Below are 13,242 nucleotides of genomic sequence, written 5' to 3'. Positions count from 1 at the left end.
TGTTTGTTCGTCTAGTGGGTGGAAACGCCAACCGTTTCACAATGGAAACCTTTTTGCGCTCGGTATAACAGCTCAGCCATACAACACATACATGTTTATTATTTATATCACAACATATGTAGATATATGTTTACTTTCTGCATTGCATTTACTTTTACATATTGCATGTTAAAGTATAATATCAGACAAAAAAAGCGTAAGAAAAAATGAAAACAGAAAAAAATGAATAAATAAAATGAGATTTATAAAACTGGAAAAGTAAGTCTAAAGCTATATAGTTGTATATTTCATGGGAACATTCGTCGATCTCGCTAACATGAGCAATAACTAAAAAAATAAAATAAAAAAACGTCCAATACCAAATTGTTGAAAAATCATGGAGTTAAAAAGCTCTAAATTCGTATAAAAATTCTCCTTGCTAAATACCTTAAGTTATTTTTATTTTGCTATTTAATATTGTCTCTTTTCCAAGTTTATTTATATCATCGTTTCCGGATTGACTTTATTTTTGATTATTTTCACGGTGAATTTAAATAGATGTGATAACAATAAAAGAAAAAAAAAGAAAGTGAATAAATAAAAATAACCGCAACGAATGACAATTTTTCTAAAAAATATTTATTCTTAAAACACAATACCCAATAAAAAAAAACATAACTTGATAGCTTTAGTAAAAAAGCTGAATTTAACTTTCACGAACAATGAAGAAATAAAAAAATTAAGTCCTATAAGTGCAAATGTAACGAGAATTTTTTGAACAGTTTTAAAAGTCTGTCTACTCAAGCCCCTCTTAGATTGCTATTGGTATCATATTGAGAACAAGCTTTCACACCCCCCAGAGAAATAAGTATAAAAAAGAACAAATTTAGTGTGTAAACGAAAAAAGAAAGACTAAAAAGTGAGTCAAGCTTTTTTTTTATTTTTTTATTCTAAAGATCTTTACGGGACAGCACTATGTGCAGTTTTTTTATTTTTTGCTCATCAGTCTCTATTTCTATCTATGTCTTTTCAACTTGAGGCTCGTTGTGAATTCCGTCCGGTTGGCGGGCGGGAGGGTCTGGCTATATAGTACATGACGGCCGTAAGCTAGCTGGCAGCTGCTTTTCGTGCAACCAACAAGGCCGGCGGTCTGGTCTCAAACCGTTTCCACGGTACTCCATGCGTGGAATCTCTGGAGATTCCCGGCAACCTTGTCCCTCCCTGAGTGTGGTGGCTGCTTGGAAATGAAAGAGACGGCTGCTTCTTTCGCTGTTTCATGTGCGAATATATATATATAGCTATATAATTTCTGTGTCCCACTCTCAATCTTCAACACTCCCACTCTCTACTACTACTACTACAACAACTATTTTGTTCTCTTTCTCTCTTTTTGTGCTTCTGTATATTCAGTATTGCGCAACGCCCACTCTCTGTCCTACTTTATCATCGCAAACTTCTATCCTTTATTTCTTTATTCTACACAGTAAGCAGTACACAGAGTAACTTGCATCGTTGTAGTTGTCGTCGTTTTTATCCTCGTCGTTGGCGGTGTCTGAACACCACAGTTAAGCTCTCTCACTCAGTCACTCTTTTTACTTATAATCCTTTATCTCACTCAGCTTTTTTTTTTTTTTTGAACTTTTATTTTTATCTCTCAATATATATACCTTACTTTTTTATATATGTTGCTTCCTTCCTTTGCCTCTTTCCATATATACTTTTCAATGCCGAAGTTTCGTCCACTGTGACGCCTTTACAAACGCTGTGTGCTTTTTTTCCTCATACAAGTGAAAAAGTATTGACATGGTATACCGTCCCGCTTGAGGCACATATTTAGAAATATAAATATATATTTGTGTATATGTGTATAAATATATAAGGGTCCCGTTTGAAACTCCAAAGACCCCAAAGGACTTTGAGACTGATATGAATCTTTGTACTCTTGCTGTTTGTCCTTTATTTTTTTTCTTTATTTTAACTTATTGTTTTGACTTTATTCTATTTTACTTTCCCTCGTTTTCTCAATGTATATTTTCTTGTATTTTCTTGAATCCATTCGAGTGAGATGAGAGGGATGGGCATTTGTTGAAGGAAAAAGGCTAAAAGTCACTGAGCCAAAGGTCTTTCGACGATCTCAAGATAAAGATCATTTATAATTTATTCGGCTTTTTCTCATGGTTCATTCTATCGTACTTTTAGTATGGGTCGTAGCTTATTGTTGGTTTAATGCCCAGTAAGGGTGTGCAAATTTTCAAAATATTCTTGTAATTACTGTTTCACTTGACTTTGATGTTATTTGATTTTTTTTTTCTGAATGAATTAATGAAATATTGGTGAGTTAAAAAATATTGTTTAAGCAACAAAGAAAATTAAAGAAAATGTATATTCATACAAATATTTATGAAATATATTTTAAAAAGTATAAGCAAAGATAAGAGAGACAAAACTTGAGTATAGGGAGAAAAGTAAAGTAAATCGTGATAGTAAAAAATTGCATATACAAAGCCTATATGTTTTTTGGGTAAAAGCATGTCAGCGTGAAAGCGAAGCGTGATAATGTGAACTGCAGGCTATATGTTTGTATATACCCAACTGTATATGTGTACATACTACTTGAGTCTCAGTTTTGCCAAAGTATTGTATATACATAATACATATAGTGTGGGGTCGTTGAGGGCCTTGGCCAAAGTATAAAAGTACAGAATGGAAGTGAAGCTAGAGATTCTCCAAGTTGTATGTATATATACATATATAAAGTTAGCTACATAATAAATGTATGTGGTGTTGAGCTAGCGTGGCAAATGTTGAGAATTGTGGGAAATGATAGGAGAGCAAAAAAAAGTTGCCGGTGAATGTTCCGGTTTTTCAGCAAATCTAAAAATTCCTGGATTTTCCACATACAATGCAAACACACATTGTACTGGACATGATTTTTATCTTATCGTATACACATGATCGGTTTTTTTACAAAAATGGAATACACAGCTATGAAGAAAAAAGAAAAAAATAATGTATATATGTTTGTAGATTGACGTTGCATTTAGCTGTCAAAAAAAAAATGCTCTCTACAGAAAAATTATTTTGACAAAGATGCGAAAAGCTATCACAAAAGTGTTGCATGTATAGGGTGAGTAGTAGCTTCATTGCTTCTGCTGATTTCAAAGTCGTCGTCGTATTGATTCGACTTCAGCAGATTCTCAACGAAAAAAAAAAAAAAAAAAAAGAGACAGTATACGGTGTGAAGCTGAAGGGAGCCTTTTTTGCACTCCCACTTTTATTTCTTTTTTTGCTTTTTCATATAAAACACGCGGCACTTTGGCGGCCTCAGTAAGAGCTCTACGTGAATACTAAAACTTAACTTTTGTATAATTCTTTCAAGTTTTTCAAGTTTTTTAAAACTTAAATTCCATACATTTTACATTCCATACATAGATATGTGTAACTTGTATATACTATAAAGATTTTGATCAATAGATTAGCACGCGTGATAATAAACTTAGTACCATGAGTAAAACATAAATATTATAAAATTTCTTTTGCTAAATTATTAGTTCATAGAACAAGTCTTACTAAAAAATTCATTGATCAATTTAAAGTTGATCAATAAAATAAATATTTTACTGTTTTTTTGAGTTTATATACAATTGATTTATATTAAATTTATTTACATGATGTAAAGAGAATAGAAAAAAAATTTACATCTAAGATTACAGTAGGTGATGTGAACTGTCGAAAATAAAACCGTCAATGAATGACTGATCTGTTGAGAGCTCTTTGTTCTGTCACCAACGGCCAAAGACTTTTTTATCTTGACGGCCAAAAGATTTCTGTCTTTATACTCTCAGTCCCGTTTGCCTGGTTTAATAAAAGCATTGCAAGTATAACTATATATAAACGACTGTCGTATCTTAAACCCTCCTTTAACGCTTTCCATTTCTCGATTCCTCTCTCTCATTTATTCTTTGCCTTCTTGGTGTGGTATTGGAAATATACCACACTAAGACTTTTAGGTCTTTTCAAGCTAACCACTCTTACACAATTTTATATATCTGTATGTACTTATTTCCCTTTCTACTCAATCCACTCAACGGCGTCCCGGTCGTTTATCTAAATGGCTACTGGGTGGCCCGGGTCGCTTACTGTATATAAAACCTTGCCGCGTTTACGTCCACGCCAAAACCAAAACTAACCCAATCAACCTTTCTTCTTTTGTATTTTTCATCTCCCTCATTCTCTTACACACACAATACACACACTCACGCTATTTTTTTTTTCTTTTTTTGTTCATACAATGTTATAGCTACTCTGAACTGTAACGGCTACGCTAATTTCACACTTTTCTAAATAAAACTACAGAGTATTTTTTTTTATCGATTTAAAACATGATACTTTTATTTTTATTTTACTTTTTGACTGTTAAAACTTTCTAGAAAGGTTATTTAACCTTTCTAGAGTTGAAATTCGTCACTGCCTCTTTGTGAAATGAGTATTTTTTTTTTCTTTTTTCTTCTTTTTTCACCGATAAAATGAGATGCTTTGAAGTGGTTTGACTCATTACTTCATTACTAAAAGAATGAAAAAGTTCTTAATGTTGCGACACTCAATAAGAATTCTTTGCGTTTTTTGTTGTGATCTTTTTTTTTTATTTTTTATGAAACGTTGATGGTTCTTGTATCCATTGCAAACTTTTTTTTATTTCACATAAACTAGCCTTGGATAAATTCCGGGAGGTCAAAAGATGTAGCAAAGGAAACCGAGGTATTTGCTTCCTAGAAGCATTCCAATAAAATGTGCTGACAGGTTATTTTTTTTTTTTATTTCATCTTTATCTCTTATTTATTTTTAACTTACGATTATGATATGTCTGATTATCTGAATGACAAGTATTTTTTTTACATCTAAATATCATTGGTTAGGAAATGAGTAATAAATTTCATCTATTTTATAATGATTTTGATATATTGACTAGCTTTAAGTGGTTCAAGTAGGTGTTCCTTTGTTGAAAAAAAATAAAAAAATAAAAAAATGTTCAGACAAAACTAATCGGAAATCGTGGGAATTCGTTGCCATTCGAAAAGAAGTAAAAAAAAAAAAAAAGGATGAGTCGATATGGTATAGAACATAAACATGCTTCGTATTGCATATATATACCTAGCGGGAATCAGGGTGGTAGAAATAAACGAGCATACACCAGGCACGAAAGTAAAAGGGGGCTTAGGATGAAAAAATATCAGAGAGGGCTTTTGCGAATGAAATGAATTTATATCGTCAAGCGGGACAAGCCCTTTTCGGTTGAGCGACTGGGCAAACAGCGTAGGTTTGGCCAACTAGGATGGAAACAAGAGAAGTGAGGGAGTAAAAAAGAAGGTGGTGGGTCAACATGAACGATTCTCGTTCATGCTAACACCATGCACGGGCATACTACGTGCTTTTTCTGCAATTTTTATTTTAACCATTTCATGTGCCTGTATATCCTAGGCCATACTGTACATTGCATGAGCGCAAACGACAGAGGGACTACTCTACTCAAACCATTGTGTTTGCACATTTTTATTTTTTTTTGCGTGTATTTTTTTTTTTTTTTCCATTTTCGTTTTCGTTTTCTATAAAGCACACGAGTTTCGTATAAATTACAAACTTCGTGCGCACCAGGGTAAATGTCAGGTGGGTTTTTTTTTTCGTTTCAAACGACTATGAGCTTTTTGCATTTTTTGTTAGTCCTATTTTCATATCGTTTTGTTTATATAAAAAAAAATTTTTTTTTTTTTTTATAAAATTGACGGTTTTCAGTTGATCAATTTTGTTTTGTTTAATAATCGTGAATTATTTGGTTTTATAGTACGATCAAAAACACTACACATTTGATTTAAATTTTCGATTTGTATAGAATCAAAAGCTTCGACTTTAAAAATATTTTAAATTGATAATTTCATGAAGTTTATTTTCACCAGAATAAATATTATGGGTATTTGTATTATCTTTTTATCAATGATAAAATGTAATTTAGATATAGCATATAGTCTTGTCGATTTTTTTTTCGATTAGAAAAATTAGAAAAAAAACTTTTTTCTCGTTTCCTTCATTCTATTTGATTTCGTTTTCCGTCTTTACTCGGATTTCCGGACAGTTCTCGAGGGGTTTTCGTTTGGAATCTCAAGAGCGCACCGAATAACTAAACGGCTTCCGTGAAAATGTTTGGCTCGTTGTGGGCTAGTCGGATGATTCCCACTGGACACAAGCAATAGATAAACGAGAGAGTATTGTGGAGTGAGTAAACGAGAAAGAGAGTATATAAATATAGCAATGGCAGTAAAGCTGTTCCATATATTTGTAGAAAGTCCTTGAACCCTTGTGCACAGTCATGGCTTATCGGGCATCGTTCATTTTGGTCACAGCACACGACTACTCTTCACGGGGCTTGTAGCTTGATTATACAAACCCAGAACTATCTATTGACAACACAACGATATCGTTTCAAGCTTCACAGTTAGTAACAAGAAAATAAAAGAATAAATACATATATGTTTGTCTATCCGACATATACATGCTATACAGAGACAGACCAGACTACCATGAAACTCAACTAAGCGGAGGTCGATACTCGATTTGGCCTTTCCGTCGACACGAAATAACTGGATAATTTCCGTTTTTTCTTGACTAACTACCCTACACTCATTTGCGATAATAAAATATTTTAAAAAAAATTTTTTTTAAATAGATTAACAAAACTTTTACATGATTGGATAGTTGTTGTATATTTTTTTTACTGTTAAAAAATATTTCTTTACTCATCAATAATTTTGTTTGAAAACAATATATATCATTTGAATTAATGGCTTTGTACGTTAATGACTCACTACATTACAATATTTTTTTTTCTTTTGCATCAGTTATATCATTCTTTTTATTTGCCAAAAAAATTGAAAAAAAAAAATATTATTCATATAATACTCGTGTTTCTTTGTTTTGGTATTGGTCATTTTTCGTTCGCTTTGTTTGATAAAAACTGCATCGTTTGAATTGGTACTAGCGGTCGGACAAAACCCATTTTTATATATCAGATATGACCACGAGTAATCCAGGCTCACAAAGTTGTTACTATAAAAATATAAAATGAAAAAAAAAAACTCATATAATGGTATTGATATTCTTTTCTGATAAAACAACATAATTTTTTTCATGTTATAAATAAAAAAAACATTATTATTATCAAAGTAATTGTAAATGAAAATAAAAATTAAAAAAAAATAAATAAATTGTACAAGGTTAGACGTAAGCAAAGTAGTCTATTACGTATATATACTTTGCGTAACACGCAAGAAAACTGGTAATAATAGGCGACAAAATTCCAAACATATATACAGTAGACCTTCATATGCATTCAGCTGTAAATACGTGATGTATACACAGTCACCCTCATACCCATTATAACCTTTATAACGATCCCACTGTGTATCGGCATATGTACCAAGCTCATATTACCGTATATGGCTCCATATTCCCTGACTCGTGTGCATGTCGGTTTAGGTTATCATTCCCTTGGCTCGCTTCTCGATTGCCACGGTATATCCTGTTCACCATGCCTCAACTGTATGTATAATGTACCCAATGCATATACATATATTTTATGTCTGATAAATTTGCACTGTGGATATATAACGTTAACTAGTACCTGGTTTAGGTCCGATAGGACTCTGTCTTTATTACTACTATACATATACTGACAGTTATAGATATGTTACTATGCTAGTTTTGCTTTGCTATATTGTAATCAGTTGGCATGGATATAATTACATTTAGTTCGATTTTATATATGCACTTGGAATCACTGATATCGTTTCAAGCATAAAATCATTTTATTTTGAAAACAGTAATAATTATGGCTTACTCATTATGGATTGTAACATGATTTATTCATGTGTTTTTGTTTTTCTTATAAATACCAATATGAATTTTATTTGTAATCAGTTGAATCAATGATCAAAAATAGAAAAAAAAAAGGAGAGTTCGTAATCTTTAAAAAAGTATTAAAACGTTTTTAATTTATTGAATTTTGTTTTGTTTTTTATATTTGAACATGAATAGAGTGAATAACAAAGTCATTTGAATAGAAACTCAGGGTACAATATAGCATTGAGCTGTTTCATTTGTTAGTCCTTTCAAGTTCAATAGTTGAATGTAGTGTGTTAGCTGTATAGAGTCCGAGACGAAGTCACCCTAAATATCGGGATTGTTACATGGTCAAACCACAACCCCTTTAATCGTGATTCGTAAGCTCACCCGTTCACCCACCCCTTATCAATTCCTTTATCCTTTTACGCGAGTTTTAACTTCAACCTTCAACAGGTGTTTAGGAAATACAATAATGTCACGCATGCGTATACAATTTCTTGAATCACAAAGCTCACAAGTGAACGGGTTGAGTATGCTTTAGACAGGCGGTCAATCAACATCAGAAACTGTATACATAATACAGTTAAGTGACCAATACTTGTACTGATTCTTCTAAGCTCAATCACTACACTGAGAGAAATTTTCTCTGTCTTATTATTTTTCAAACGACATATTTTTATTGTTTTTTATCAAACATTGTTCAAAGGTACACAATTAATTTTTTTGTTCTTTGAATAATAAATATTCCTTAGAAATATCATTTTATTCAAACAAAATTCATGATAGTATTCGACAGTATTCTTAACGCATTCAAAATATTTCTCCAAATTGAAAATATAAATCTGTTGTTTCATTGATGAAATGAACTTCCATCTAGGTGTTTAAATTTTGCTCTAAAGGATCCTCGGTAATCTTCTGCTTTATCGACACTGGATTACCAGCACAATTCTGTTATGTAAGGTTGGTAATAAAATCAGCCAGTGCCTTGTGTCGGTAATATCTCTTATGTTTTCATGGTACATGGAAATACTCATATACCACCCTTCAATATACAGTTTTTCAGCCCTTCGTATGGTGGCGCTGTTAATCAGAAATCAATTTTTCAAAATCTTTAACACATATTTTAATTTTATGATTACAGGCTTTGAGTGCAATTGAAGGAGCAACTCAACCCGGTCGAGTTTACAAAAAAGTTGCTATCGTGGAAAACTTTTTTGATATAATTCATGCTGTACATGTTGATCTTGAAGGAAGACCTGGAAAACATGCTGGTCAAAAGCGAACTTACAGAACGGTAAGTTTTCAAAGCCATATTGGACAATAATTTACAATTTAAAATTATATGACTAGAATGGGATATAATTGAAGGTCAAATACTTGTTAAATGAGACCCTCTGACACTGTTTAGAGTTCTAATGAATTCAAACAATTCATTTTAAATATATACGGACAAACAAATGCTTTTGTATATATATTTCATTCATTATCGGCTATTATCTTAAAATTCTATTGAAGACCATACAAAATATGCCGATTGTCATCATACATTCACCAATTTTAAACATTATTTTTTTATTCTGTCTTTCTCCATCCATCAAGTAGCCATTCATTGTCACTTTCAAGCATATTCTCCACCAGCCTTCTCTTGTTGCCTTTCTCCTACGCCAAGTATTGTATATGTATATAGAGTTTACGATCTGCTTGTGATTCAAAACCTCAGGACACTTGTTGCATTGCCTGCTTATACACAACTTCCATATATACATCTATATATACTTGAATACATCTGTATAAATGATATACAGGAATAAATATCTTCAGTGTATAATAAATTCTTATTGGATATGATTCCTTGTATTTGACAATGTTTATATTTTTTTAGGGTTTTCTTTTTGAATGATTGATAATGATGCGTTAACGAAACGGAATAACTATAAATTTTATGACTCAAAAAGCTTCGACATATTGTTTACTGAATAGCATGTTTAGAAAAAAAAAAAAAATTCAACTTTTTTATAAATAATAATGTATTTTAGTGAAAACCCTAACCACATAAGGCCAAAGAAATGTATCGACTCAGTTATTATTTGCTGTATGTTGATACTGTATTATACAAATATAGCAACTTTTATTTTTCTCATCTCTCAGATTCTCTCATCCTTGATTGAGTTACGCCACTATCTTCTTTCCTTCTCAGCGGAAAACGATTCCTATTAAGAGGTAGAGAACATGCCCGCTGGCAAAATGCTTACCTTCTTGAGAAGACATCAAAGTTTCCAACTGGTTTCACTCAAGTTCTTTGTTGCTTTAAATCTCCTACCACCCTTTTCTTTGTGTATACTATACATATCTACATTCTAAGGTTGTAGATATATATGTATATACGATTTTGCTTTTGTGCCAAATAATATAATGTTTTGATAAATTATTTAAAAAAAAAAAAGAATAAGATATTCAACTATAATTTCATTCTGTCATGATTGATGTCAAATAGTAATTAAACAGAATAGTAATCAATTGCCTTCTTAATTGCTTTTCAGATAACAGAGACCTATGCATTCCTGCCCCGTGAAGCGGTTACTCGATTTTTGCTGGGTTGTACAGAATGTCAAAGACGACCAAGGACACCAAGTCCAACTAATCACAGTCAGTCGCAATCAGTGGCAAGTGTACCCACACCACCAATACCATCACCAAGTCAAGTAATGACACCACGTATTGCTACTGCTTCTTTGAGTCCAACTCCAGCAACCGCACTATCTGCTGGACCAATATTAAGTAGTCTAAGGCCTCGTGAAGCTAGTAATCCACCAGAGAGCAAAAGTTTATTTAACTACCGACATCCAAGGCATCAGAGGGCCACTGTACCAATTTCAGTAGTTAATAAAGTTGAAAGAGAAATAGAACGTAAAGATACTGAAAAAGATAAAGAAGTTAAGAAAGTTAATGAGCCAAAATACAATCCATTGAGTATAACTAATTTATTAAAAAAAGAAACACCAACAACTTTTACAAGTACAACTACAATACAAGATAATAATATTAGTGATTCAAGAAAGACACCAGAATCTGATCGTGCAAGTTCAAAAAGTTCAGCATCATCAAAAAGACGTAGAATGTTACCAGAAGGTAGAACTCCATCACCACCACTAACAACACCTTTAACACGTCCATGGAGTCCAGGTCTTAATCCAAAAGAAACACCAGTCGACTATAGTCTTTCCATTACTACAACGTACCTGAAACATCAGCAAAGAATTGCACGTGAAGAACAAGAAAAAGCTGCAGCTGCTCTTGCACTTGAAGAAGAATCAAGACGATATTCATTACCACCACCACTACCATCAGGACAACTGGCACAATCACTATCACTACCACTACCAATGCCAATCACCGACAATGAGATGGAAAGGGAACGATTCTCACCCGCTGCTGGCTTAATCGATACCAATCTCAATTTACTTGCTACTATTCAGCAATTGCATTGCCAAGTCATGCTTGCTCTTACTGAGAGACTCAGACCTTCTGTACTTCCGTTGCCTTTGATCCTACCAACTACTGCAGACGTATTCCCAAGTTTATTTATTAGCTCAAATATGTCAATGCCCACGGCTATTGCACATCACCAATCGTGAAGTTAAATCAACAAAACATACTTTTATTTATATTGTTTGAAATAATTGTAAAGTTTTATTTCAAGAAAAGTATATAACAAAGCTAGTCTACAATGAAATATTGATTCATTAGTTAATTCTTTTTGTCAATAAAATATCTCCAATTTGGGAAATAATGAAAAAATATAGATATTTAATACAATTCCTATGTAAAATAATGATAATGATAGCCTGATAATTATTTATATGTATTATCTTTCAAAATATGTAAAACAATAGCATGTATTTATTTAATTTTAAAATGAATATGAGTTACGACTGAATATTATTTAAATTTTTAGTTTCTTGTGTCAAGTATAATTAAAAAAAATTGGATAACATTTAGTTATATAAAAAGAATATTTAATTATTTTTGTATAAAAAATAAAAATGAAAATGTCATCATTATAGTAGATTATGAATTTAAAATACAAACATATATATTTTAAACTTAAAACGCCAGTATAAACTAAGTGCAAATAATCAAGTTCGTCTTTCACTTACTCGACGTCTTTTTCATATTTACGTTATACATTTATCTAGTGTCTGATTCTTAGTAGAACGAACGTAATTTTATGTATAATTATTCAAGGCAGCTATCCGTATGAAAACTGACTGCAAACGTAGTTAAATTCGATTATATATTATATATATATAGATATTGTATCATATAAAGCAAATTAGTCTGTAAGCTGTGCTTGCACCGAAGTTCTTTTAAAACTAGAAGTTCGATATTTGATGTGAAATATAGACGTCTCGTAAATACAAATTTTTAATAAAATATACAAAAAAGAATATTAATAATAAAATTTATTTAAACTTTTTTTTTTTGTAAATAATAATTGTTGTAATATAATATCTATTTAAAAATTATCATTGTTAATAGTGCATTATCTATAATTATAGTATTTAAATTATTCATCTACTAGATTTGAAAATTTGGTCAAAAGAAAAATCGAAATGATAAAATGAAAAATAAAATATACAAAGTTAATTAAACGTGTTAATTGTATCAATCTACTGCGAAATAAAAAAAAAAAATAAAAATAACTGTTTTATATTACTTTGAGGATTTTTTAGTGGTGGGTGTTTTTTTGTTTTCTCAGCTAAATCATCTATGTCTTAATTAATCTGACTCGTAAATTTTCATGACTTGTAAATAACCAGAAAACTTTAAAACAAATAATACAAAGTACACTTAACATTCAACCGTGTGGTACTTGTTGATGCGAATGACGCTTGTTTTTAAAATAAACCTCTTTCAAAGATGTATAATGAATAAATTTTTTTTTAAATATCGATATTAAAAATGGCTCTCAAAAATTTATTATAAATTGAAAATTATTTGTGTCAATAAAACATATATACTTATTGAAAATTGAAGAAATAATAATTACAATTAAGAATAAAATAACTCGCTATTGATGTTTGTTTTTTTAATATTTTCTTATGAACCAATTTTGTATTATACCTTGAATTTTCATGTCTTTGGAGATTGATGAAGGAGAGAAGCAGAGTGAATCAGCAAGGGAACCCTTCAGCATGCCCATCTGTCCGTTGTCAACGGGGTGTGTCATCCTCCTTCCATCAGCAAAATCCTCTACCCGCCGGGCTTCCTTAGTGCTTGTCTACTTTTTGTCTTCTATTCCACCCTCTTTTCCTTTACGCCCTTTTCTCAACTACCGTCAACGTCTTTCACCATCCACAAAATCAAGCC

At 31.6% G+C, this 13,242-nt stretch overlaps 1 protein-coding gene across 3 annotated transcripts in view; it reads left to right on the top strand.

Annotated features, from left to right (window-relative positions):
* The window catches only part of LOC122861176 (probable serine/threonine-protein kinase nek3), a 35,389-nt gene extending 22,467 nt beyond the window's left edge, over window positions 1-12,922 (top strand). For 2 of the 3 annotated variants that reach the window (XM_044165388.1, XM_044165387.1), the window contains 2 exons: window positions 9,014-9,166; window positions 10,413-12,833. In XM_044165388.1, the coding sequence (XP_044021323.1) occupies window positions 9,014-9,166; window positions 10,413-11,507 (1,248 nt within the window). In that variant the 3' untranslated portion in view covers window positions 11,508-12,833. Of the gene's footprint in view, window positions 1-9,013; window positions 9,167-10,412 lie in introns of all 3 variants that reach the window. The other variant, XM_044165386.1, reaches the window with a different exon arrangement.
* The last annotated feature ends 320 nt before the right edge of the window (window positions 12,923-13,242 follow it).

Source organism: Aphidius gifuensis, linkage group LG1, assembly GCF_014905175.1.
Source record: "Aphidius gifuensis isolate YNYX2018 linkage group LG1, ASM1490517v1, whole genome shotgun sequence".
NCBI lineage: Eukaryota > Metazoa > Arthropoda > Insecta > Hymenoptera > Braconidae > Aphidius > Aphidius gifuensis.
Note: the sequence above shows the minus strand (reverse complement) of the source record. Positions and strands in the feature narration are given on the sequence as shown.